General features: G+C 42.9%; 1 protein-coding gene across 17 annotated transcripts in view; it reads left to right on the top strand.

Moving 5' to 3' along the window:
* ZMIZ1 (zinc finger MIZ-type containing 1) overlaps window positions 1-27,788 on the top strand; it is a 328,745-nt gene that overhangs the window by 261,248 nt on the left and 39,709 nt on the right. For 13 of the 17 annotated variants that reach the window (XM_039340783.1, XM_039340775.1, XM_039340773.1 and 10 more), the window contains 2 exons: window positions 9,989-10,124; window positions 23,899-23,967. In XM_039340783.1, the coding sequence (XP_039196717.1) occupies window positions 9,989-10,124; window positions 23,899-23,967 (205 nt within the window). The remainder of the gene's footprint in view (window positions 1-9,988; window positions 10,125-23,898; window positions 23,968-27,788) is intronic. The other 4 variants (XM_039340782.1, XM_039340781.1, XM_039340772.1 and 1 more) reach the window with 1 other exon arrangement.

Genomic DNA, 27,788 nt, shown 5'->3' with positions numbered 1-27,788 from the left:
AGGAAGGAAGGAAGGAAGGAAGGAAGGAAGGAAGGAAGGAAGGAAGGAAGGAAGGAAGGAAGGAAGGAGAGAGAGAGGAGGAAGGAAGGAAGGAAGGAAGGAAGGAAGGAAGGAAGGAAGAAAGAAAGAAGGTAAAAAGGAAGAAAAGGAGGGAAGGAAGGAGAAAGAAAGAAAGAAAGAAAGAAAGAAAGAAAGAAAGAAAGAAAAGAGGAAGGGAGGGAGGAAAGAGAAAGAAAGAAAGAAAGAAAGAAAGAAAGAAAGAAAGAAAGAAAGAAAGAAAGAAAGAAAAGAGAGGAAGGGAGGGAGGAAAGAGAGAGAAAGAAAGAAAGAAAGAAAGAAAGAAAGAAAGAAAGAAAGAAAGAAAGAAAGAAAGAAAGAAAGAAAGAAAGAAAGAAAGAAAGAAAGAATATGAAGAACCCCAGGAGGAGAAGGTTGATGAATTTTTCTTGGCTGGATTTATTTGTGCCGTTATGTCAAGAAGTGCTGACATGTAAAAGTGAGCTGGACATGGAAATAAATACTGTATCTGACTTCCAAATTCAGTTTTTTCTCCCCAGTTTGCCTCCCATCCCTCCGTTTCTTCATTTCCTCAGCAAAGATACCTGATCATTCTGAGGTTTGCCAGCACCAATCCCTTCCCTTTGGTTGCATTCCAGCTGTCGCCTTTAAGACTCTCTTTCACTCTCTAGGACTTTAAAGCCTTAATCCTAGCCTGGTCTGATCTTTTGCAAATTATTTTTAGCTGAAATGGGAAGCCTCCTTGCTGCAAATCAAAATCTCAAATGTACCGACTCAGATACAGTTGCAGGGAATGACACAGAGTGGAGAAAATGCAGCTGAATGCCTTGTTAGCAAGAATGCTTAGGTACACAGGAAAAAAAAAATAAAAGACGAAGATAATATATTCAGAGGTAAGAGGATAAGGAGACAGCCAGGAATAGCTATGCATATCTTGGCAACCTCGATACGACTGGGCAAGTTTTCTTTATGACAGCCATTTTTCACTTTTTAATGTCGTAGTGATTTTATTATAATCTCTTCCTTTGATGCCCAGAATCATCAGGAGCCAGACTTGCCTACAAGCTTCAATTTTTATTTTTAATGATTGGTCACTACAGTCAACCTGAATTTGGGATTGGATCTGGCAGCTGTGTCTGTCTATCGAGTCCTTCCCAAGGACCTGGGATAGCCACTTGTTCTTGTTTCATGATATAAATGCCAGTTGATTTATAGATAGATAGATAGATAGATAGATAGATAGATAGATAGATAGATAGATAGATAGATAGATAGATAGATAGATAGATTTATTTATTTATGAGACTTATATACCGCTTTAAGTGCAAGTACTCTCTAAGCGGTATACACCAGTAAGCAATGTATATATATATATATTTACATTGCCCCCAACAATCTGGGTCCTCATTTTACCTACCCCGGAAGGATGGAAGGCTGAGTCAACCTTGAGCGGGTGAGATTTGAACCGCTGACCTGCTGAACACAGTCAGCTAAAGTGGCCTGCAGTACCGCACTCTAACTGCTACGCCACCTCAGCTCTCTAGATGGATGGATGGATGGATGGATGGATGGATGGATGGATGGATGGATGGATGGGTGGGTGGGTGGGTGGTTGGATGGATGGACGGATAGACAGACAGTTGTTTTGTTTCATGATATAAATGATAGATAGATGGATAGATAGATGGATAGATAGATAGATAGATAGATAGATAGATAGATAGATAGATAGACAGACAGACAGACAGACAGACAGTTGTTCTTGTTTCATGATATAAATGCCAGTTGATAGATAGAGATAGATAGATATATAGATAGATGATAGATGATAGATAGATAGATAGATAGAGATAGATAGATAGATAGATAGATAGATAGATAGATAGATAGATAGATAGATAGATAGGCAGTTGTTCTTGTTTCATGATATAAATGCCAGTTTATATATATATATATATATATATATATATATATATATATATATATATATATATATATATATATTTATATTTGTTTTCTGAGGTTTTCACGGGTGTTTGTACGTAGGTCTTTGGTTATTCGGGTTTTCTCCCGCGTCAAATTGGAAGTGTCTTGGCGACGTTTCGATGAAGTCTCATTTGTCATCTTCAGGCTGGTGTTTTCGGCTTTCTTTCTCATCTCCCAGAATCAGAGAGTCCGTATTTAACTTTTATTTATTTAGCATATGGCATCTACGGTCATGCAATCCCCGCTCAATATTAGCTTTTTAATATTATACAATGTATTATACAATTAATTATTGTATACGATAATTATACAATAGTATACAATATATACAGTGGTATTTATTAATAATAAGTCTCGTGTTCATATATAACTGAATAAGAGACCTAATATGAATGTATACCACCGCACCATTGGAAAACCTGAAAGACCAGATTATAAATGGAGAAAACCTATCTGTGTGGCTGCTAGGAACAGATAAAAAAAAAACATAACTTAATGGCTCATCATCTATCGATCAAAGCTACACCATTGGCTTAAAAGACACCATGCATAGAAAAATTGGTCAGGACAAGTGTCTATGGAGATGCTCAGTCATCCAGGTCCTGGTTGTCCCAAAGGCCCAACTTGACTTTCGTGTTTTTCTTTGAAGACGTTTCTCTTCTCACTCAAAGAAGCTTCTTCAGCTCTGACTGGATGGAGGGGAATGGAAGGATTTATACTCCTTGCAGACCACTGGTCATTTACCTTCTTTTAAAGAGCTGTTGAGGCCTCCTGGAGACTTACCTGTGTCCTCAGGGTCACCTGAGTGGTGCAAATCGGTGTGGAGCCTTCTTGGAACTGCTGAAAAGATTTGTGTTGTAGACTGGAGATAGGTGGTCTCATATCCCTCCCCCTCTGTTGAGAGAGGGCTGTTCAATTTTGACCTAATGGCCTCTTGGACCCCTCTTTCAAACCAACGGTCCTCTCTGTCCCAAAGGTGGACCTTGCTGTCATCAAAAGCAAGGTCCACATTTTGGACCGAGATGGACTGCTGACTCTGGTCCTGATGGGTTTGTTCTCTTGTGTTGTGCCCTGCGTTTGTGAAGTGGTTGTTTCGTTTCCCCAATGTACAGATCTGCCCACCGCCTTGTACTGCGCATACCACGTTGCTCAGTTTGTGTCTGGGTGTTTTATCCTTGGGGTGGACCAGCTTCTTCTGCCTGAGTCTCTTTGTGGGTTTAATGGTCATGACAAGTGTTTTTCTTTGAAGCTCTCAGTGCTACTATTTTGCTCACGTATCCCTAGAAAACTAAAAGGGGATGGAAAGTTGGGTCCTTCCTGCCTTCTTTCCCGCTTCCCAGAGGGTGTTTCTCTGAGTTTTTATTTCATTGATCTCCGTTCCTTTTCTCAGGGATTAAGATGCCAGGTTAGAAGAAGAGAGGGGGGGAAAATGGATCGTGTTTCCTTTCTATCCGGCTGCGTGGGAAGCAGTGCATGATGAGATTTTTACACAGGGTGCAGCCATTGCTCTCCTCTGCATTTTTAAGGGAAGACACCAGGCAGAAGGATACGCCTCGGTGGCCTTCAGCCTTTGCTGTAAATGTTTGGATCACCGTCAGATGCCCTCATCCTGAAGAACAGAGGATTCTTCCGGATACTACCTTGTCTGCTCGGGTATATCTAATAGGGCAGGGCCTGGTCCTATCCTTGGGAAGATGTGGTGATGAGGGGTGGCTATCAGAGGTTGTTCTCATCCAACAAGCTTCTTCTTCTAACTCAGAACTGAAGCAGCTCCTTGGATGAGAAGCGAAACATCTTCAAGAAAAAGCAAAGGAAGTCCAATTGCCTCTTGAAAAAGAACTTTGGGATGTCTGAATCCCTTCTTCCAAATAAGTATGCAGAGGAAGACTGCTGGCAAAATCTGGCACTAATGTCTTCCTAATGGGAGTGCTGTTGTTTTGAATTCTGGCTGCTGTTTATCCCTTCTTTCTTTCTTTCTTTCTTTCTTTCTTTCTTTCTTTCTCTCTCTCTCTCTCTCTCTCTCTCTCTCTCTCTCTCTCTCCCCCTCTCTCCCTCCCTCCCTCTCTCTCTCTCTCTCTCTCTCTCTCTCTCTCATTCTCTCTCTTTCTCCCAGAAAGCAAAGGACGTTGAAATGCCTCAACGTTTCCCGTGACCCTTCCTCACCTGCCTTTGGAGCTGTAAATATAGCCTTGGCGGATAAATAACAGTGTTCTGCACCTTGAACATGTTCCTTAACAGGAAGAGGTGATTTACCGAGGTGATAAACTGTGACTAATACTAGGGTATCATAATGGGTAAATAGATTAGCCCGGGCCAGCCTCTGTATCTCACCGCTGTCTGGAAAGCCCATTCATCCGTTTGGCTTCTGCTCCATGCTTACCGCAGCATTTTGCAACCGGGCGGAACGCTGTCAGATGGCTCCAGCATCGATCCTGGCGCGTGTCCGGTGACACGGAGCGCATTAACAAAGGAAAGGTCTAATGAGGCTCATTCCAGGTCTGTCTGGTTTCCATCTCCAGTCCCAGAATAACTTACAAGCTCGGTCTGTGATCATTTCCCTAATTATATAGTGTCTGTTTGATTCCGGGACAATATCAACAGGCATGAAAACACCTGTTAAGCGTGAAGGGTTAAATTTTGAAAGATGGCGAGCTTTGGAGGAAGCCTTCCTTAGAGACCAAGGGTGAAAGATCAAATGAAGTTAGACCAGTGGTTCTCAACCTTTTTAATGCCGCGACCCCCCAACCGGTCATAAGTCGAGGACTACTCAACCGGTCGTAAGTCGAGGACTACTCAACTGGTGCAGCACCGTTTGCAGAATGGGACTTTTGGCGGGCTCAGCAGGGCAGAGACAGCCTGGACAATTCCTATTGGCTTTGGAAAGCCAATAGAATTAGACTCTATTCAAGAGAGTCTATTCTATTGGCGTTCAAAAGCCAATAGAAGAAAAGGGAGTAGCACAGCTAAGGAAAAGGGGGAAAAAATGGTGGACTGCGTTGTTTGGCGACCCCCGTGAAATGGTCGTTCGACCCCAAATGGGGTCCCAACCCACAGGTTGAGAACCACTGAGTTAGACTTTAGTTGATTAATTGATGGCGGGCAATCGGTTCAGAAGAGAGAGCGTTAATTTAGGATTTTGCTACAGTACATGGATGCTACGGTGCTTTGACAACCCACACGTAGGGAAAAAACCAATCATTTTGTGCCCTTCTCTCTCCGATTCCCACGTTATCAGAACATCTGATCCTGGAGTTTAGGCGGCTTGACTTTTAAACCAGTTAATTAATTTCTGGTCCTCTCCGCTTGATCAAAGATTACTCCTATTTCACCGCAGAGGAAATTAAATAGTACTGCTTTAGGTATTGCCATTTCTCCTGTTCCTTTAATAGATCTCAGTGTAAACTCCTGAATGCTACACGGTGTAACTAAAAACTCAAATAAGTTCTCCCTGAGTCACGCTCTGCTCCTAATTAATTCGTGGAAAAGTCCACATTGTTTTCTTGATAGCCATAAGGAAGTGGTTTTCTTCTCCCTTCTTATAAGATGTTATTTGTCTTCAGGGTCTTAGGAAGCCTTTCATCCAAATACTAACCAGGGATGACCCTGCTTAGCTTTTCTCAAAGATTGGAAAATTGTAAAAACATCCTGGACGGTCAATCTCCATATTGTTGCAATATGTAAACAACATGTATGCATCCAATTAATCATTGGCAATCAATTGTTCTGCGAATCCCTGCAATTGTTCAGTTAGCGACACAGTTGTTAAGTGAAACTGGCTTCCCCAATTGACTTTGTTTGTCAGAAGGTCACAAAAGGGGTCACAAAAGGTCACATGACCCCGGGAACATTCTGCAAGGACAATCACATATATAGTGTGGGGAAACCGTCGTCAATATGAATCAGTTGCTAAACGTCCATATTTTGATCACCTAACCATGGGGATGCTGCAATGGACGTAAGTGTGAAAAAGGGCCCTCAGTAACTTTTTTCTGTGCTGTTGTAACTTTGAATGGTCACAAGTCAGGACCGTTGAACAGTGTTCTAGTGGAACAGCTTGCCACCAGAAATCGTGGGCGCTCCATCACTGGAGATTTTTAAGAAGAAGCTAGACAGTCACTTGTCTGAGATGGTATAGGTTCTCCTGCTTGAGCAGGGGGTTGGACTAGAAGACCTCCAAGGTCCCTTCCAGCTCTATTCTACTATTATTTTTACTAAGTGAAGAGTTGTAAGTCAAGGACTACCTGTGCAGAACGAAAGAGGAAGATGGAAAGGAGAAGGTGATCCTAAATCCCATGAGCTTCCCACATTTCCAAATGCCAATGGAGCATTTGATCAAATCAGATGCTCAAAAGCTGATGCAGTCCTAGACTCCATTAACAGAGAGATAGAATCAAGATCACACGAAGTGTTAGTACCACTTTATAACACCTTGTTAAGGCCACCCTTGGAATCCTGCATCCAGTTTTGGTCACCACAATGTAAAAAAGATGTTGAGACTCTAGAAAGAGTACAGAGAAGAGCAACAAAGATGATTAGGGGACTGGAGGCTAAAACATATAAGGAACGGTTGCTGGAATTGGGTATGTCTAGCTTAATGAAGAGAAGGACGAAGGGAGACATGATAGCCAATGTTCCAGTATCTCAGGGGCTGCCCCAAAGAAGAGGGAGTCAAGCTATTCTCCAAAGCACCTGAAGGCAGGACAAGAAACAACAGATGGAAACAAATCAAGAGGAGAAGCAACCTAGAACTAAGGAGAAATTTCCAGACAGTGAGAACAATTAACCAGAGGAACGACTTGCCTCCAGAAGTTGTGGGTGCTCCATCACTAGAGGTTTTTAAGAAGAGTTTGGACAACCACTTGTCCAAAATGGTTTGGGATCACCTGCTTGATTAGCGGGTTGGACCAGAAGACGTTCTAGAAGGCTAGGAGGGACTGTGGTCCCTTCCAACTCTGGCATTCTGTTATTCTTTAAGTCATAAACTCCTTTATCATTTGAGTTCTTAAATCATTTTTGTCGGATGAGTTCTAGGTGACTGGAGCGAGGATCCTGGTGGGGAGCAGAAAACATGCCCCATAATATCCCCAACAAAAGGAGGAAGAGCTGGGGGGAAACGTGGTTGCCTTCCGAACGCTTCGCTCTGCAGGAGAAAAGCCACTCAGCCCGGCCAATGGGCCCAGATCCAATCCTTAAACTCCGGCAGAAAGTGGAGATGAAGGGCTCCATCTGTGCATCTGCACTCCCGCTTAATAGAGGCTGGGAAAGAGGGAAAACACAGCTGCTCTGGGTGGGAAGGAGCCGCCTGGCTGTTGGCACCATCTGTGGCTGCCTTTGTGCCCAGTGTGTGATCCGTTCATGAAACGGAGACCGCCGGCCTCTCTGCTCCGGGTGCCGTCAGAAGAACAGCGAAGGGGCATTTGTGCCCTCGTTATTGTTCAAGCACCATTGGAGGTGGGCCTCTGGCACCTCCTGCTTGGATCCTACTTTCCTTCCTTCCTTCCTTCCTTCCTTCCTTCCTTCCTTCTTTCCTTCCTTCTTTCCTTCCTTCCTTGCTTTTTTCCTCCCTGTCTTTCTTTCCTTCCTTCCTGTCTTTCTTTTCTTCTTTCTTTCCTTCCTTCCTTCCTTCCTTCCTGTCTTTTTCTTTCTTTCTCTCTCTCTCCTTCCTTCCTTCCTTCCTTGTTTTTTTCCTCCCTGTCTCTTCTTCCTTCCTTCCTTCCTTCCTTCCTTCCTTCCTTCCTTCCTTCCTTCCTTCCTTCCTTCCTGTCTTTTTTCTTTCCTTCCTCTTTCTTTCTTTCTTTCTTTCATTCTTTCTTTCTTACTTTCTCTCTCTCTCTCTCTCTCTCTCTTTCTTATCTTCCTTCCTTGCTTTTTTCCTCCCTGTCTCCTTCCTTCCTTCCTTCCTTCCTTCCTGTCTTTTTCTTTCTTTCCTTCCTCTTTCTTTCTCTCTCTCTTTCTTTTCTTCCTTCCTTCCTTGCTTTTTTCCTCCCTGTCTCTTTCCTTCCTTCCTTCTTTCTTTCTTTCCTTCCTTCCTTCTTTCCTTCCTGTCTTTTTCTTTCTTTCCTTCCTTCCTTGCTTGTTTGCTTTTCTTCCTTTCATCTGCTGAGATAACCAAATAGCCTTTGCCACACTTAGTGGCGCAGGGGTTAGAGTGCAGTATGGCAGGCTGATTCTGCCAACTTCCAGCAGTTCGATCTTGACAGGCTCAAGGTTGACTCATCCTTCCATCCTTCCGAGGTTGGTAAAACGAGGACCCAGATTGTTAGGGGCAAATAAGCTGACTCTGCAAATCGCTTAGAGAGGGGCTGTAAAGCACCGTGAAGCGGTATATAAGTCTTAAGTGCTATTGCTACTGCTATTGCTGTCTTTCTCTACCTGTATCCACCTGATGTTGCTATTGCTCCTGCTCACTTCCTTTTTTCATTCTGCTTTCTCATTCTGCCTCCTTGCAGATCCATCCTAAAAAAAACGGGCAACTGTTTGTGCCTTTTTACCTTGATTGACGGGGGGGGGAGGCATTTGCTGCGCCCGTAGAAAGAGCAACTCGCACCCTGCATCAAGGTTGCAGTGGTGGAGATGGACAGTTTCCATCGAACACCATCCTAATTGCATTTGGCTGGCGACGAGGTGCTTTGCATTGGCAATTGTTCGCGCACTGGCTGCGTTTCCAATTTGCCAGAAGGTTTCCTGCATTCTCTTTTCTCCTCCTAGTGCTCTCCCCCCCCCCAGAATTCACGTGGCTACCCTGCAGTGTTAGGTGGTGATTGTGATCTGCCCAGCTGTGTAAAAAAGAAATGAAAACAGGGAGGATGAATAGCCTTTGTTGCTGGCCACTTACTCATGTTCTCGGGGCTGGGTGGGTAAAAGTGGAGCCCTGTTTGATCAAAAGGTTCTTCTCGGATTCCTTGGCCAACAGAGAAACATTCAGATCTGAACTCTCGGCTTATAACACAATGTAGTATAAGAGTTACAAAAGGTTGCAAAAGGGGTTCACGTGAGACTGCGACCGTCATAAATGTTAATCAGTTGTCAAGCATCCAAATATAAATCAGGTAACCAGTGGGATGCAGCAAGAGCCCTAAGTGTGAAAAATGGTCCTCAGTTACTTTTTTTCAGTGAGAAGGCATAAAAGCAGGCGTAAAAAAATTAATAAATCTAAAGCCACTTACTCTTGTGGAATTGTAACACCCATGGTGTTCAGGTCAGTTTTATTCGCAATGTTTGGGACCGTTGCAGCACCCCGATAGCCACGTGATCCTGATTTCCGATGCTCCCTGCCGGCTTCCCCCAAGCAAAGTCAATGGGGAAGCCTACAGGAAATCAGAAGTGGCTTCAGCTCCCATTGCATTTTTTGCATACCTGGCTATTTACGTTTGTAGGTATTGACTTATCATCAAAGTTCATTTGCCACTGTAATTAGTTTTGTATGTATGATATGCTCTGTCCTTAGATGATTAATGGACATTCCAGCGCTGGGGTAAAAAACTAGGCTCCTCCCTCTGTCCGCCCTTTCTCCTTTCTTCCTTTTCTCCCTCCCTCCCTCTCTTTCTCCCTTCCTTCATTTCTCCCTCCCTCCTCCCTTTCTTTCCTCCCTTTCTCTCTTCCTCCCTTCCTTCCTCCCTCCCTCCCCTCCTTCCTTCCTTCCTTCCTTCCTTCCTTTGATTACCATACAGAAGGACACAACTTTATTTTAAAAAATGGAGGGGGAGCCCTGATTTCTTTGCCCCATCCTGATGATCAGTTGGAGGGAATGTGCTTATGGCCCTCCCTACCTGTGGTTGCTGGTGGAAGAGAAGAATTTTGCCCAGCGGTTTCTATGTGAGGGACCAGGGGGTGCAAACACAGAAGCTCTTCACGGATTTGCAGGAATGAAATTAGGATTGTCCAATATAACCAGTTCCCTTGCTCAGGTGCCTGTCCCGCAAGCTACTGTATATTTTCTTCTTATCTCTCTCTCTCTCTCTCTTTTCTCCCTTCCTTCCTCCAGCACTGCTTTCATCGTGGTGTGAAGAACTCGGAAGACTCCTGTTGCTACGCCACCAGAAAAGCCGGCAAAACGACCCTCCGGGGAAGCTGCCCATGCAGGCACCCATGAACTCCATGAAACCTTCCCTTTCACACAGGTGAGTCCCAGGCAACGTAGTTCCCCCTGAAACGACATGTGCAAAATCGGTTCCATCAAGAAAGTGTTCTTTTTTTTAGATTTGCCGCTATAAGGTGTACACGTTCCCGGAAGAGAGCTAGAGCGAGCTTTGTGTTTTCGGATGCTTGAGTGAAATCCCTGTGTTGTTGTGTCAGTGAGAAATGAGTCCCCGCTGCCACAGTTTTCATGTCGCTGACTTATTATTGTTATTATAGATTTAATCTTCAATTGGGTTCACAGTCTGGGACTGGTAAAAACCTAACAATTCAAGTCCTAACCAAGGACCTAAGAGCTTTAAGGTAGCGTCTGAGTAATAATAATAATAATAATAATAATAATAATTATTATTATTATTATTATTATTATTATCTTTTATTCATTAGACATGAACCTCAGTCAACTGAGCATTCAAGTTGGCTGGCGCTGATGGTTGACACGGGTTGCTACCAGCATCCTCGGTGTCAACCAGGTACCTCCTTAAAATGTAAGATGTTCCAAGTAGTACAGTTTTTTGTAACATTGCTGGAGTTATTGCAGGAAGCTGCAGTTTCTTGATGTATTTTGCAAAGTTTTTGGACATAGTTCCCAGTGCCCTGATGACAATGGGTATCACTATTAGACGTTTTGTCCATCATCGTGCAGTTTCGATGGCCAGGTCACCATTCAAGTCCTAACCAAGAACCTAAGAGCTTTCAGGTAGCATCTGAGTTGTTATTGTTGTTGTTGTTGTTGTTGTTAGCATATGGCATTGTTACGGTAGCCAGGAGACCACAATGCTATTGCAAGGTAGTATTTTGGCTTGTCAAGGTACCAGCCCTATTAGAGAAAACGCCTGTGCCCTTCCCAAGGTGTGCCACAGGTGAGCAAGCTGGCTTTGCACCAAAGATGAGTGGCTCTTTCTGGAGTGTCACCAAGCCCCCCCCCCTTCCCGGAGCTGCCTCACAAGCAGGCACCACAACCAGGAAGATTCAGCATCAATCCAGAATCTGACTGCCTACATAGAGCGCCAGCTCGTCTCCCCACTGAAGTTGTATCTATTTTATCTACTCGCATAGAACATGCTTTCAAACTGCAAGGTGGGCAGCAGCTGAGGCAAGTGATGGGAGCTCACCCCAACCCACAGAGTAGGGCTCAAACCACCGGAGCTGAAATCATCTCCTACATCCTTAAGCCACTGAACCACCGGGCCTCGTTATAATATGCATAGAATAGAATAACAGATTATTTTTTTTCTTTGCACCCTAGCAGAGAAATATCCACTGGTAGTTAGGATTGAACTCTCAACCTTCCAAGTGTGAGGCGAATGTCTTCACCACTAGTCCATCACACCACTCAAATCTGGTCTAGACCATTCCCACCAGCCATTCCCGTAGCCCGGAGCCGAGAGCCTCGGCCCAGTACTGGACACAGCCCTCAGGTTGGGGACCCCAGGTCTAGAGTATCCAGTATAAATATCTGTCTGTCCAACCAAGGATAATATCTTAGGTCTTTGGTTAGGACTTGAATTATTATGTTTCCACCAGTCTTAGACTATGTAAGGACCCACCCCACTTTGCATCTTAAGAAGACAGAACTCTTGGAATAGTTCTTCCAACAGGCATCCTTTATTAAGAGAAAATGGTTGCAGGCGTTATAGACAGGACTTGGGGTCCAAGCTCTCCCATTCAAGGTTTTAAGGGGTTCCCCAGTAGCCCCATCCAATCACCCCCTTCTTCCAGCGACAGTCTCAGGCATTACACTCCCGTCCCCTTTTCCTTACTGCTGGCTGGATGGAGACTTCAGAGAGGAGTACATGAAAGGTAATAGCCCCATTGTTATGGTTTTGGTGATATTCACATCCAGTCCCTTTGACGTGTACTGAAGGAAGTGAGGACCATAAAGCCCCTTTGTTCACCCCCTTCCCTTCATTGTATGACAGAATCCAGAGAAGGCAGAAACGGGGTTTTCTATAGTTGATAACTAGAGATGAAATATAATTGGATTCTGACAGACTATGAAGCTAACCATAGATTGCCCACCCATATAACCTGCAATAATAACTTTAGATTATTAAACAAAATCTGCCCATGCCAAGGGAAGGACTTGGTAGGTGGGCAAAAATGCCAAATCCAGCCTAAACATGAGCCGAGGTGGCGCAGCAGTTAGAGTGCAGTACTGCAGGCCACTTTAGCTGACTGTGTTCAGCAGGTCAGCGGTTCAAATCTCACCGGCTCAAGGTTGACTCAGCCTTCCATCCTTCCGGGGTAGGTAAAATGAGGACCCAGATTGTTGGGGGCAATGTAAATATATATTATACATTGCTTACTGGTGTACACCGCTTAGAGAGTGCTTGCGCTTAAAGCGGTATATAAGTCTCATAAATAAATAAATAAATAAATAAATGTCTGCTGACTATACAACCAACCATAATAATAGTGGCCAATATATCTTGCTGTTTTTGAGCTTAAAACTACAACAACAGAGGTAAACAACGAATGCAGAAAAGACGTTGCAAAGCTAGACAATGTAGAGAGGAGCAATCTCATTTGCCTTCTGGGTATCTTATGATTTATGACCTGAACATCACAGCAGTTGTTTTCTAAGAACACGCCATCGTTTCCCCAAAGTGCTTTTTTCAAGACGCAACTGGACTTTCTTGTTATTCTTTGAAGACATTTTGCTTCTCATCCCAGAAGCTGCTTCAGCTCTGACTGGATGGTGAGGAATGGAAGGATTTATACTCCTTGCAGACAGCTGGCCATTTGCCTCCTTTTAGATGGTCATTGAGGCCACTTGGAGGATTATCTGTGTCCTCCGGGTCAGCTGAGTGGTGCAAATGGGTGTGGAGCCTTCTTGGAGCAAGATGGCTCTCGGATAACCTGACCATCCATGGCTTCTGATCTCTTGGAGAATAGATTGACTCCTTCTTCTTTGAGGCAGCCCCTCAAATATTGCAACACTGCTATCACATCTCCCCTAGTCCTTCTTGTATATTAGGTCTCCTTATACCATGTACGCTAGCTTTGAAGGATGGTGCTAATTTTAACACGAAGCACCATTTTTTTGTATTTTGGGGAAGAATTTAGCAAAATAACTTAGTTGACTGCTTACGTACTTGTGTCAGCTGAGTGGCTTCATGGAGTTGCAGGTCATCCCTGCAACTCCATGAAGCGGAATATAAGTCTCATAAATAAATAAATAAATAAAATAAATCCCTCCTTCTAAGACGGAACTTTAATGAAGCAACCGCCCTTGGTTGTGTCTTGCAAACAACAATTGGCTTCATGAACCAGGCTTGGATTCTCCTTTGCACGAAAGTAGACACAGCTTCAGAGGCACAGCAAGCATGAGTGTGCTTCACTCCGTCTCTCTCTTTGGGGAAGAAGATGCTATTCCACCAAGAAGCTCTCCCTGTTCTCTGAAATGGGCGTCTGTCTTAATTCAAGCTGTTGACTGGACTAGGAAAGTAGTAGTTGTAAAGAGGTTCCTCCCTCCCTCCCCTGGAAAATAAGGGATAGCAAGTCACCATGACCATAGACCATAGGAGAAACTTCCTCACAGTGAGGATAATTAACCAGTGGAACAGCTTGCCACCAGAAATCGTAGGCACTCCATCACTGGAGATTTTTAAGAAGAGTCTAGACGGTCACTTGTGTGAAATGGTCTAGGTTCTCCTGCTTGAGCAGGGGGCTGGACTAGAAGACCTCCAAGATCCCTTCCAGCTTCTATTCTATTCTATTCTTTCTAATTCTATTCTATTCTATTCTATTCTTTCTAATTCTATTCTATTCTTTCTAATTCTATTCTATTCTATTCTTTCTAATTCTATTCTATTCTATTCTATTCTATTCTTTCTAATTCTATTCTATTCTATTCTATTCTTTCTAATTCTATTCTATTCTTTCTAATTCTATTCTACTCTACTCTGTTCTACTCTTTCTAATTCTATTCTAATTCTGTTCTATTCTATTCTATTTTATTCTATTCTGCATTCTATTTTATTCTATTCTGCATTCTATTCTATTCTGTTCTTTCTAATTCTGTTCTATTCCTATTCTATTCTTTCTAATTCTATTCTTTCTAATTCTATTCTATTCTTTCTAATTCTATTCTTTCTAATTCTATTCTATTCTATTCTTTCTAATTCTATTCTATTCTATTCTATTCTATTCTTTCTAATTCTATTCTATTCTATTCTATTCTTTCTAATTCTATTCTATTCTTTCTAATTCTATTCTACTCTACTCTGTTCTACTCTTTCTAATTCTATTCTAATTCTGTTCTATTCTATTTTATTCTATTCTGCATTCTATTCTATTCTATTCTTTCTAATTCTGTTCTATTCTGTTCTGTTCTATTCCTATTCTATTCTTTCTAATTCTACTCTCCTCTACTTTATTCTATTCTAGCCTCATAGTTTTGTGGCAAGCTACAACTAGTCCCTGACTTACAACCTCAGTTGAGCCCACAAATTCCAAAGCTATGCAAGGGCAGTTGCTAAGTGAATTTTGACCCATTTTATGCCCTGCCCATGTTAAGTGGATCATGCAGTCAATAAGGGTGAATCTGGCTTCCCTCCATTGACTGGGCTTGCCAGAAGCCGACTGGGACCACTCTCATAAATATATATCTGCCAGTCGCCCAGCGCCAAACTTTGATTCATGCAACCAATGGCAACCAATGTGAAAATCGTTTGTAAGTCACTTTTTTCCAGTGCCGTCATAACTTTGAGCGGTCACTAAAGAAAGAGTTGTAAGTCAAGGACTATCTGTATTCCGGGGAAAATATCAAATGGGAAGAGAGAGGCGTATCACAGATGCAAATAATACATAGTAATCATTGTGAGGGGTTTTGTGTGTGTGTGTGTGTGTGTGTGTGTGTGCTCCCAAACGTGAGCCATCTATCCATATTTATATAGCTGAGCTGCAGAGAAGATTTTTTTTTTTTTTTAAAAAAAGAGTAATTTATCCTCAAAAATCGAGTTATGGAGGTAGGGAATATATATATATATATATATATAAATTTACCTTGAATGAACACCCTGTCAGCCCAGATATGGGAGAAAGAAATCTTCTTTCTTTTCTTTTCTTTTGCCTGTATCAGCTCAATCTAGAGCCATCCACAAGCAGCAGTCACTAACTGCGACATCATTTTTACATTTTTTTTTTTTTTTTTAGCCCAGGTTCGAATCTCAGAAGAGTAAGTTTGGCTGATGAGGGTTAAAGGAACCCGAAATAGCTATACCATTCTCTCTTTATTCTTTGTTAGCAAAAACCTATATATATATATATATATATATATATATATATATATATATATATATATATACACACACATACATACATACATATATATATATATGTGTGTGTATGCTTCTGCCAATCTGTCTTTTTAAGGGAAAGTCTTTTCTGCTACTCAGCAGGCATGCAGATTAAGCAGCTCCCCCACAACCAGCAAGAAAGGCAGGTCTATCAAATATTTCATTCATGCCTGCAATTTGTATTCTGATTAGCCTGTGCGGAAACCTTTCCTTTCTTGTTTTGGAGGGGGGTGTGTGTGTGTGTGTGTGAGAGAGAGAGAGAGAGAGAGAGAGAGAGAGAGAGAGAGAGAGAGAGAGAAAGAATCAATCGAGATGTGGAATCTGTTTCTTCTCTCCCACCCACCCACCCAGCTTCTTTTCTGGATGTTTAAAGGGATCCCGCTGACCTCCAGGCATTATGAATAAACAGCAAAGCTGGGAACAAAAGACTTTCTCTGCCTGCCATTATCTCACATTAACATAGCTGCGTGTGTGCCTGTGTGTGTGTGTGTGTGTGTGTGTGTGTGTGTGTGTGAACAATGCAATTGCCGTTCACCGATAATCAGTGAGTTTCCTGCTGTTTTTTTTTTTGTTTGTTGGTTTTTTTTGGGGGGGGGATTACCAAGGCAACAGGCAAGGATAAAATGCCGGATGGGTGTTTTGGTTTTTTTTTTTTTTTTAAGAAAAAATAATAATAATTATCCTTATCATGATTGAAGGATCCATTAAGTTTGTAGAATACTAGCTGCACTGATCAGTAAAATTAACGCCTCGCTACTTAACAGGGTGTGAACTGAGAAACGTGGGCTCTCAAAGGCGGGCGCATCGATTAAAGTGCGTCCCCGGCGATGCAACTCTGGCTGGTGCAATGAGAGGCAGTAAAAATTAAATTTCTGGTGAGCGGGCAGAGTGTTGTGAGCCGTTCGGCATTTTTGCACCAGAGGCTATAGGTGGAACGCTGACATTGTGAGAGGGTTGCGTAGCGGGAAAGAGGCTATTGATGCAACTGAGGGGTCTCTGCAGCTGGGACAATGGCCGGAATTGGGCGGGAGAGATATTAAAAATCCGTGGGGAGAGATATTAAGGAAGAATGGTTTCATTCCTCAGTTCTAGGGATGGTGGGGATAAGTCCACGTTTTTTAAATGCTGGAAACCTTCTCAGTAACTATTGTTCTCTTTTTCCGCCTCTGCTTTGTGGCAATTTGCTTAGCATGATGTGTGTGGAGGGTTTTTTGGGGGGGGTTGTAAATTAAAGAATAACTGAATATACGGTCTGGAATAAGACTTTTCAGAGATAGGTAGGTAGGTAGGTAGATAGATAGGTAGTCTATCCAACTAGATATGTAGGTAGGTAGGTAGGGAGAGATAGATAGATAGATAGATAGATAGATAGATAGATAGATAGATAGATAGATAGATAGATAGATAGATAGATAGATAGTCTATCTAACTAGATATGTAGGTAGGTAGGTAGGTAGGTAGGGAGAGAGAGAGATAGATAGATAGATAGATAGATAGATAGATAGATAGATAGATAGATAGATAGATAGATAGATAGATAGATAGATAGTCTATCCAACTAGATATGTAGGTAGAGAGAGAGAGAGATGATAGACAGACAGACAGACAGACAGACAGACAGACAGACAGACAGACAGACAGACAGACAGACAGACAGACAGATAGATAGATAGATAGATAGATAGATAGATAGATAGATAGATAGATAATGGTAGATGATAAGCTTGACTGGGATTATATGTTCCCACAGCTAAACTCATTTGGTGGGATGGAGTTAAACTGGATCATAATCAGATGCGTAAAGTAGCTTACATGGTTAAGAGACTGGGTTGGTGGTTAGCAAGCCCACACTCAGGACTCAAGTGCTGCTATGGGATGGAGTGAGCTCCTGTCCTTTGCTCCAGCTCCTGCCAGGGACCTAAAAGGAGCCCCCAACTGGGTCTTCCCCACGCAACGGGGATGTCACCAGCTAATCCATTCAACCTGAAAGGACCTCAAGTGTTTCTGACATGAGTGCAATGGGACCAGATGAATTAGTTGACTTCACTTGACTTCACTTTTCGGGATCCCCTTTAGCACGCTACTTCCTGATTCAAATGACAAGGAATACAACTCTTAGACAAAATTTTCATACGGAGAATAACTGCTGACACTGTTGTTTCCTGCTCCCTGCCTAACATTCTCCACAAATTCTCGTGTCGCTTTCTCCTAAACGGCCCCTCAGACTTTAATTTATCCCTTTGACTTTTCCTGGTTTGTCTCCAGCCTTCTTCATCGCCTTACTTTCACTGTGTTGAACACATTGCACAGCTATTACACAACTAAGTGTGCCTCTCTCCCCAGAGCCTTGTTATGAATGCTTCGGCACATAAGGAGTTCTGATGTTTGGTCCAAACATCTCAGAGCTGTAGGCTTTCAGATAGAGAGGCTCCTCCTGTGTGTACCAGCATCCCATTACTGGGAAATGAAAAAAAAAAATTCTGAGAAGATAGCAGATCCACTTTCTGAAGCTTCCTAGAATACATGAAGGCCTAGCTGGAAGAAATCTCTTCGAAGAATCACTTCAGTGGATCAGCTCTTGTGTTAGTCCTGATCACGCAGCTGGTAGCCAGCACAAAAGGAGAAACAGCTGCCCTCGTGTGCAGAGGTCTGTAACAAATCAAGATTACTCCAAAACCATGACAAATCGGGATGTCAGAATGCCTGCCCTTACATCGGGAGTTATAGCATGGCATCGCAATGCGATGAGTCTCCTCTGAACACATTTGTTCCTAGGAGAATCCAGTTAACAGCATGCCCTGAAACACATTTCGCCTTGTAAAGCAGAGGTTGGATTCCGTCTGAAGAAGAAGAAAAAAAATTAGGAGTGTAATTTTGTGTGATCTTGAAACGCTTCCCTGAGTTTGGGACTAAAACTCAAAGCGAATAGGAAACTAGTCAAGGAGAGAAGCAACCTAGACCTAAGGAGAAGTTTCCTGACCGAGCAATTAATCGGTGGAATAACTTGCCCTCCAGAAGTTGTGGGTCCTCCAACGCTGAAGGTACTGCAAGAAGAGATTGGAAAGCCATTTGTCTGACAAAGTATAGGGCAGGGGTAAGCAACCTTGGCTCTTTTATGACTCGTGGACTTCAACTCCCAGAATTCCAGTTGAAGTCCACGAATCATAAAAGAGCCAAGGTTGCTTACCCCTGGTAAAGGGTCTCCTGCTTATTGCCATGCATTTCAGTGGAAAAAAAAAAAGAATTAATCCGGCCGTTTTGTAAGCACAAAATCCACTATCTTATGAGATTAAAACCGGTTAAGCACCATAAGGTTATTGATGTCAGTTATTTGGTCCAAATATCTTAATAACCAATTTGGCCTTGCAATCACTGAAGTAGCAATGTAGACAAGTGAGAGGAAAGGTTGTTTTTTTTTATTAGCATTATAATTATAATTCTCACATGGGAAAAAACTGTTTTCGAAACTCTGGATTGGGGTTGCAACATTAATTCTCTTCCTGGTCTGCCACGGTTTTATCCTGTTATTCTTTGTCCCCCGCGCTGACCGTGAGTACGGTTGAGTTTATTAGTGCAATTACAAACTTCATCAGACCTTTGCACTCCAAACATGCTTGCTGTCCTCAAGGCGTAATTAGGCGTCTTAATTACTCTGGTACTTTTCAACAGGAATAATAACATTATGAATGGCATTTATTTGCAATGCAAAAATGTTTATTCTATGAGCCTCTCCTTATTTGTTGCAGGCTCAAATAAGGCAGTCTCCCCCGTTTCCATGCTTTAAATAACGTCCATTTCATCAGAAAAGGCTAAATGTCTTTGCCACAACACAATATGGTTATTCTTCGAGGTGCCCACTTTGTTCTTTGTGTAATAAATAGTCCAGCATGGAAACCGGTAGATTGGTGAGTAGAGAGACTTATGGATCCTAAGGAAGAATAGCAGATTCAAATAGCTGAAGCATTACCAGACAGTATGATCTTTCTATCAAGCTTTGGAGCTGTTTGTTTAATAGTCTCATTCTGGCTATGAGAGTTTCCCCATCTTTTATAAAAGCACTTGTGGTTTTATCTTGGATCAAACGGGTCAGTTTTGCCATATCTTCAAATTCTGTCCTCGATCCAATCCTCCATTGTGGTTCTTTCAGTGTTTGTCCATCATTGTGCAGCTCTTGGACAGTTTTCCAAGACAAGTCCGGTTCTTTGTAGCATTGCCTTAATGTCACTTGCCCAGTCACAATGATTGACATATTGCAATGCATTTTGAGGTGAAGCCCCCTAAAGTGGGTGTGGCAAGAATTGATACATTCCAACGACTCCTTGGTTTTCTGCCTAACTAATTTTTACTTGGTCCGATGCTTGGGTGAGCAGCAAAATGTCTCACAAAGTTTGGGCCAGTGGCCATGATTCAATCTTTAGACTCCTTTGGTCTGGATGATTTGAGCCTTCATTGACATATTGCAAGCCATTCTGGGGAGAAACCCCTGAAGTTGGTTTGGCAAAGAGTTGGCACATTCCAACGACTCGCCGACTCTGCCTAACTAATTTTGTTCTGACTGTTGAAGTTGCTTGGAAGAACAACGAAACATCTCAGATTCGCAAAGTTCAATTCAGTGGCCACGATTCAACCTTTAGACCCCTTTGGCCTGGATGATTGAGTCTTCATTGACACGAACATTCTTTCTTCTTGCGACCGTTCCTAAGATGAGGGGAAGCTGTCCTCTGTTCTTCGGGATCGTCAGAGCAAAGGAGGAAATGCTGCAGCCTCCATTCTTTCCTTGCTAGTCAAATAATGCTGACATCCAAGGTGATTTTGGAGAAAACTCTGGATCAGCACTTCCCGCACCAACGTTCTCCCCTGGGAACAGTAGCTGTGCAGCTGTGGAAGGTGACGCATCTTAATGACTCCTTCCCATGACCGTTGCTCCCAACATAACGAGCAGCAAAGGATGGAGAAACCACCAATGTCAGAATGTGAGAAGGAACAGGTTGAAGCAATGTCTACAGCAGTGGTTCTCAACCTGTGGGTCGGGACTCCATTTGGGGTCGAATGACCATTTCATGGGGGTCGCCAAACAACGCAGTCCGCCATTTTTCCCCCCTTTTCCTTAGCTGTGCTACTCCCTTTTATTCTATTGGCTTTGGAAAGCCAATAGAATAGACTCTCTTGAATAGAGTCTAATTCTGTTGGCTTTCAAAAGCCAATAGGAATTGTCCAGGCTGTCTCTGCCCTGCTGAGCCCACCAAAAGTCCCATTCTGCAAACGGTGCTGCACCAGCTGAGTAGTCCTCGACTTACGACCGGTTGGGGGTCGCGGCATTAAAAAGGTTGAGAACCACTGGTCTACAGAAACATGCCTGTTATGCAGCCATCAACCTCCAAGGTTGAGACTAAGATGGAAGAACAGCTTCCCCAAAACTTCCACCCACCCACCCACCTGTTAACAATCAATTACCACAGACCATCCTGGAACTATGGAAGACAAGCTACCAGGCAATTTGGCACAGCCATATGACGGCCATGTGGTCAGGCTTGGCCTGTATGAAAATCCCTATACTTGAATGCTGGAGTAGGAAGATCGAAGGACAGAACAACAGACTAACAGGCTTTGGAAAGGTTCTAGTCCAGCCCCCTGCTCAAGCAGGAGACCCTATGCCATTTTAGAAAATGGTTGTCCAATTTCCTCTTAAAAACCTCCAGTGACTTCTAAAGACAGACTGATCCATTGATAAATTGTTTTTTCAGGAAATTTCTGCTTAGTTCTAGGTTGGTTCTCTCCTTGATTAGTTTCTATCTGTTGCTTCTTTGTGCTGCCTCGAGGTGCTTTGGAAAATAGGTCGAACCGCCCTCTTTGGATAATCTAAAAAAGATGGGGGTCCCCAATAGAAGGTATGTGTGAATGTGGAGAAGAACAATTGATCTCACATATGCTCTGGTGCATACAATGTCCTTCAACATATTTGGGGGAAGACCTCATGCTAGTGAGAAAAAAAACACTGTTGAGGTGGCCCAATACTGGGTGAATGTCATTTAGTTTTAACCCTACTTATTATTTTACCTGTTCTTTATATCTGCTAATGTTTCCATAAGCATATTGGTTTGGGATGTTCCAGAATGTGCCATGAGTCTAATAATCCCATCTTTAAAATCTCCCATCAACCTGCCAAAATGCTTACTGTAAGGCAGTGGTTCTCAACCTGTGGGTTGGGACCCCATTTAGGGTCGAACGACCATTTCATGGGGGTCGTCAAACAACGCAGTCCGACATTTTTTTTCTCCTTTTCCTTAGCTGTGCTACTCCCTTTTATTCTATTGGCTTTTGAAAGCCAATAGAATAGACTCTCTTGAGTAGAGTCTAATTTCAAAAGCCAATAGGAATTGTCCAGGCTGTCTCTGCCCTGCTGAGCCCGCCAAAAGTCCCATTCTGCAAACGGTGCTACACCAGTTGAGTAGTCCTTGACTTACAACCGGTTGAGTAGTCCTCGAGTTATGACGAGTTGGGGGTCGCGACATTAAAAAGGTTGAGAACCACTGCCGTAAGGAATAGGATCAGAAATTTGCACAACTGGAAAGCTTGGGTATGAGTCATCTGCTGAAAATCCTCTGCCACGTGGAGGTAGCCATGTGCTTCTACTTACGTTGTGCTTGTGTGTTGTATCCACCATGCTCTTCTATGGCACAAGATGAACATTGGATAATTGCTAAAAATCTCTGGTTCTTCGTTGCTTGCTGGCAAATTCTGCTTTGCTTCTGAGTAACGCAATGAGTGAAATGTTCCTCAGCAGACCACAAGTGAATTTTAGTAATATGAGGCAGAGAGAAAGGGAGGGAGGGAGGAGGGAAGGAAGGAAGGAAGGAAGGAAGGAAGGAAGGAAGGAAGGAAGGAAGGAAGGAAGGAAGGAAGGAGGGGGAGACCTTCTTGTCTGATCTTCTTTATATCTTTCTCTGCTGAGCAAGAATGATGGAACAGACAATACTCTGGACTTTTAGGAAATGTACCAGGATTGGCTCAGTAACGACAAGCTCCAACAGAACAGCATCCTTTAGCTCAAAGTTGAACTGTAGGGTCCTTTCTGTTCTCTGAGTTTGGTAGTTTTTTGTTTTGTTTTGTTTTGTTTGCAGATGTTTCATTACCCAGTCACATCATCGGTGCTAGAAGGGAGTGGGGTTTGCTCTCTGTTTATAGATAAGCCTTTTCATTCTCTCATCTTGAATTATGTGCTTCAACTCCCTAAATTATTTATTGTCAAGGCAGAGCTGATCACTGTGAGGTGAATATTACTTTAACAGACTGGGGGTGTTTGATGCTTTCCTCAAGCACCAGTGCACGTGGTCTACAATGTGGCCAACTTAATCTTTATTTCTGACCGGTGGGGGTTCGATTAAGTAAGCAATCTCAGAATGCCACCCAAATGTGCGTTCTTTTATCAGATTCTTTCTTATTATGCTTGTGGTTATTGAGTGCCTAAAAAACGTAGCAAAGAACCAAAGTGTATGAAAAAGCTGGGCGATCGTGGGGATTGTCCACACATCGATGGTTGTTGCTGGCAAGGGTTGGCTCAGGGAAAGAGATGGTTCCCCCATCTTTGAGAATGGAAATCCCAACATGCTTAACAGCAACCACAGATTCCATAGATCAAGTAGGTCTCCCTTCGGAATGGGACAACTGGCCAACTCACTATGGCCAACTTGGGACAACTGGCCAATTCACTATGGCCAACTTGTCACGGCCAACTCACCACAGCCAACTTGACACGGCCAACTGGCCTTGGCCAACTTGTCACACCCAACTATTATGGCCAACTCGCCATGGTCAACTCGCCATGGCCAGCTCGCTGTGGTCAACTCGCCATGGGCAACTTGCCGCGGGAAAATTTAACAATTCAATTTAATTATTTAAAAAAAATAAAAAAAATATTTTAATTTTTGTCACTCACATTTCATTTGTGTCCCTCCTTTTGCATCCTTTCTCTAATAATTCTGCTCTACCATTTCTCCGACATTAGGGTAACTCTTGCTCCACAGTGAGTTGCCCTGCACCCACTTGGCCATGGTGAGTTGGCCGTGCCCAATTGTCATAGACCCGTCTCCCTCAGCCCATTGTAGAATTCTAGATGGCCCGGAGGGTCTGTTGGGTTGTACAAGCTGGCAATGTGTTCAGCTTTGTGATGATGAGGAGATGGGATTCTTTTCGTATTGGATGAGTTCCTAACAAGATGGCCATGACATGAGATTGTGCTTCTCCGGTTGGCAAACGGGATGAAGAAGGGCATCAATCAGCCAGGCAAACTGGGCATTGTGACAGGAAAGGCCACTTGGTATGTATATGTATGATGTGGGAGGCACATTAGTCTCCGGATATTTGTGGAGAGCCAGATGCCAAATGCAAGACAATGTGCATTGTTAGGGATTTCAATTTTTTATTCTGGATCTACACTTTCCCTTCTGATTCTTAGGTGCATTTGTGACGGCTGCCACCTTGACAGACCCCAGAGATTGAAACGGGGACCTCCAGAGCTGAAAGCGTGAGTCTCTACAGCTAAAGAGCCAGGCTCTGAAATAGGCTGTAAAAGACTCTCATTCTTTTCGTGGACTAGCCACAGAAAGGGAGAGTTCACATGGCAAGATGGACCCCTTCCCTCTAGTCAAGGTTTCCCTATCTGTATCAAGCCAGTCAGGAATATATTTGTTCTTTAGCCCTCCAATTACTTTCCTCCTGTTCCAGGGTAGGAAGAGCTGCATCTGATTATGATTTTTCTGCCTGAGACAGATTATAACAACTACACACCCTACCTCTGCACCAAGGTGCATCGTATTTAACACTGGCCAAGTTTTGTTTTTTCTAACATCTGAAATAAAAAAAAGAGAGAGACATCATCCTAAGGACTTATGGGAGTCCTCAGCATCCCTTGGGGAAGACAAAGAGCGTAGATTATGACCCAGGTGTGATGATATCACACTCGTGTGTTACAACCCCACTCTTGCTTTAGACCACTATGTTATCCTTGAGCGAATTCATTATTATACTTGTGTCATCATTATTACATTATTACATCATCATGGTTTGTTGCAGACCCCTGCTGACAGTCCCTGGAAGATGCTTTTTTTTTTTTTTACACTGCAATGAAGCTAAATTATTTGATGCTTGCAGGATCCAATCTGGGTCAGTTACCGGGACCAGAGGTTTATTGCTTTCCATGTGGGAGCGTCTGTCTCACCAGAATGTGTGCTTTGGGCTAGTCTACCCATAGTATTCGTGTGGTGCCTGGTTGTATGTGGCCGATCAGTTGGAAATTGGGGTGCTGACGGCCAGCTATTAAGGTGTTGGCTATTGTTTCCTTGTGCTGCCAAGTCCTCTGGCTCCTAAGTACCGGATAAGCTGGTGGCACAGAAGCACTCCTGTGGATTGACAGGGGGCCCGTTTCCCAGGCTTCAGTCATTTCCCTGGCTGTTTTTGGATCTGCTCGGCCAACAATCTTAGTAGCTTAGTGACTCCCAACACAGGTCCGAATGCTCATAAGACTGAAACCTCTGGTCCCAGTGACCAACCTAGATTGGATACTGCAACAATTGATCCTGGGACACAAATATTTGATTACTTCACTGCCTAATGTTAGTTTGGGGACATTTGCAAATGGTTCATTTGCTTCTTCTCTTCAATCACGGTGGGAAATGTTGTGGACAACCCCATGGCAGGTCAAGAGGAGTGGCAAAATGAAACGCACCAAGAGGAGTAGGAAACATTTGCAAAAAAAAAAAAATAAAAAATAAGGGTGTTGCAGAGGACAGGATGAAACGAATGGACAACTAGAATTTCTAGCCCATTTTTTGTCCCAGGACCCCACAGTGGAAGCTACATTTGAACTTCATCCCTCTTTTCTTTCTTTCTTTCTTTTTTTTTTTTTTGGTAATTCTCTGATGAGATGATGTACTCTTATTTACACATTAACGTTACAAACAGGAGCCTCTTCAGAGCGAAAATAGATTTTTCAACCTTGTCCATTGAAGTCAGTCCAACTTTAGATGTCTACATTCTGGAGCTTCCTAACCTGTTTTAAGAAAGTATATAGGTCAACTTCCTCTTGTGAATCTGAGAACAAGCTACCACTATCTATTCTAGCACATGATTTTTTAAAACTTTGGCAGGCTGAGGGCCCTGTTAATTGGGTTTTTTTGTTTTGTTTCGTTTCGTTTTCTTCAATTTCAAACCAGATCAAGAGTTGAAAATTGGTTGCATTTTGACTGAACTTTCCCCCCCCTTTTTTTTTTCTTTCAATAAATCCCACCAGGTTCTCCAAGAACTTACAGAAATGAGATTTTAATAGCAGATAAAAGAGTACGGTATTAATATGTGCAGGTTTTAGTCTTTACAATGGCTACACCCTCATAAGATCTAATTCTATCAGATTTGAAATGAGTCATTTCTTATGTATAAATGACCCAAGATAGGGTTCCACTTTCTGATATTTTCTCCCTTCTTCCTATTCTCCTTTTTTTTTTAAATCAATCTCTCAATAACAAAGTAAATATTACAGCTGCTATTTGGTCCATAGCATGTTAGTGTATTTTAGCTATCTAAAGCCGCCGTCTGAAACCATCTTAAGTGGAGCCTTTTTTTTTTCTTGTATCTAGACAACTTTCCTTTCTTTGCATTGCTTGTAGAAAGTCTTTATATTTTATAATGAAGTTTTCTTTCCTTCATAACTATGACATCTGTTACTCTTTAAGGGTGGGGTACACCTATGCTAAAGGGTGGCCCTCAGCATAAAGATTCTTAACCGTGAATCATCATTAAGGAAATATCTCAGACCCATTCAGTTCTGCCATATGTGTTCTTCCTTTCTCTGTTCCTTTGCATCACTCATTTTCACCCAATAAGGAGAGTTGCACCAATTCAATCTTGACCCTTTGGACTTGCACCCCTAGCAAACCATGGGAGCTGCATGATCGGCTTTTAATCATCATGGACACATCCACTTCCTGTCCTTCAGTGTTGCATGTGAGCACAAATATTTCCTTTTGTGCCAGCGAAATGGGCACTTTTCATTCTCCAGCATCAGCGGTCCTAGCAACAAATGTCCATGGAGATTCTCCAGCCATCTAGGTCATAGTTATCCCAAAGGTGCTTTTTCACGAGGCAACTGGACTTTCTTGTTTTTCTTTGAAGACATTTCGCTTCTCATAATAATAATAATAGAGTTGGAAGGGACCTTGGAGGTCTTCTAGTCCAACCCCCTCAAGAATCTTCTTCAGCTCTAGACTGGATGGTGGGGAAGGGAAGGATTTATGCTCCTTGCAGACCGCTGGGCATTTGCATTCTTTTAGAGCAGCGGTTAGCAACCTGTGGGTCGGGACCCCATTTGGGGTCGAACGACCATTTCACGGGGGTCACCAAACAATGCAGTCCACCATTTTTTCCCCACTTTTCCTTAGCTGTGCTACTCCCTTTTATTCTATTGGCTTTTGAAAGCCAATAGAATAGACTCGCTTGAATAGAGTCTAATTCTATTGGCTTTCAGAAGCCAATAGGAATTGTCCAGGCTGTCTCTGCCCTGCTGAGCCTGCCAAGAGTCCCATTCTGCAAATGGTGCTGCCCAGTTGAGTAGTCCTCGACTTACGACCGGTTGAGTAGTCCTCCACTTACGACCGGTTGGGGGGGGGTTGCGGCATTAAAAAGGTTGAGAACCACTGTTTTAGAGAGTCATTGAGGCCACCTGGAAGTTTATCCAGGTGGCCTCAATGACATCCAAATAAACCTCCAGGTGGCCTCAATGACTCTCTAAAAGAATGCAAATGACCAGCTGTCTGCAAGGAGTATAAATCCTCCCATTTCTCCACCATCCAGTCGGAGCTGAAGAAGCTTCTTGGATGAGAAGCGAAACGTCTTGAAAGGAAAAACGAAAAAGTCCAGTTGCCTCCTGAAAAAAAAAAAAGCACCTTTGGGATCATAGCAACAACATTGAGCAAATCAGATAATTCAGCCCAACAGGAGCTGCAGCCCTAGCTTTTTATTATTATTATTATTTAATGCTGTGTTTATATCCAACCTGAGAAGCTATTCAAGTCTATAAATATTAGCGTTCCCCAAATTTCGTACTCGCATGTCAGTCGCTTCGCTTTTCCACGTCTTCTCGTCCAAAGGTGTTAGAGGCGTGCTTGTCCCTTATGCAGATCAAACAGATATAAGAGGGAGATGACAACCAAGAGGAAGTAATCTGTTTTGGTGCACATTTGTTCTTGCGGGCATGAATTAGGCACACATAGGTAGTCCTCGATTTACGGCAATTCGTTTAGCGTCCGTTTGAAGTTACAACAGCACTGAAAAAAAGCAAGTTAGGACCATTTT

Source organism: Crotalus tigris, unplaced genomic scaffold (genome assembly GCF_016545835.1).
Source record: "Crotalus tigris isolate CLP2741 ecotype Arizona unplaced genomic scaffold, ASM1654583v1 scf7180000017753.6788120, whole genome shotgun sequence".
Lineage (NCBI taxonomy): Eukaryota > Metazoa > Chordata > Lepidosauria > Squamata > Viperidae > Crotalus > Crotalus tigris.
The sequence above is the reverse complement of the archived record's forward strand: the minus strand, read 5'-3'. Positions and strand labels throughout refer to the sequence as shown.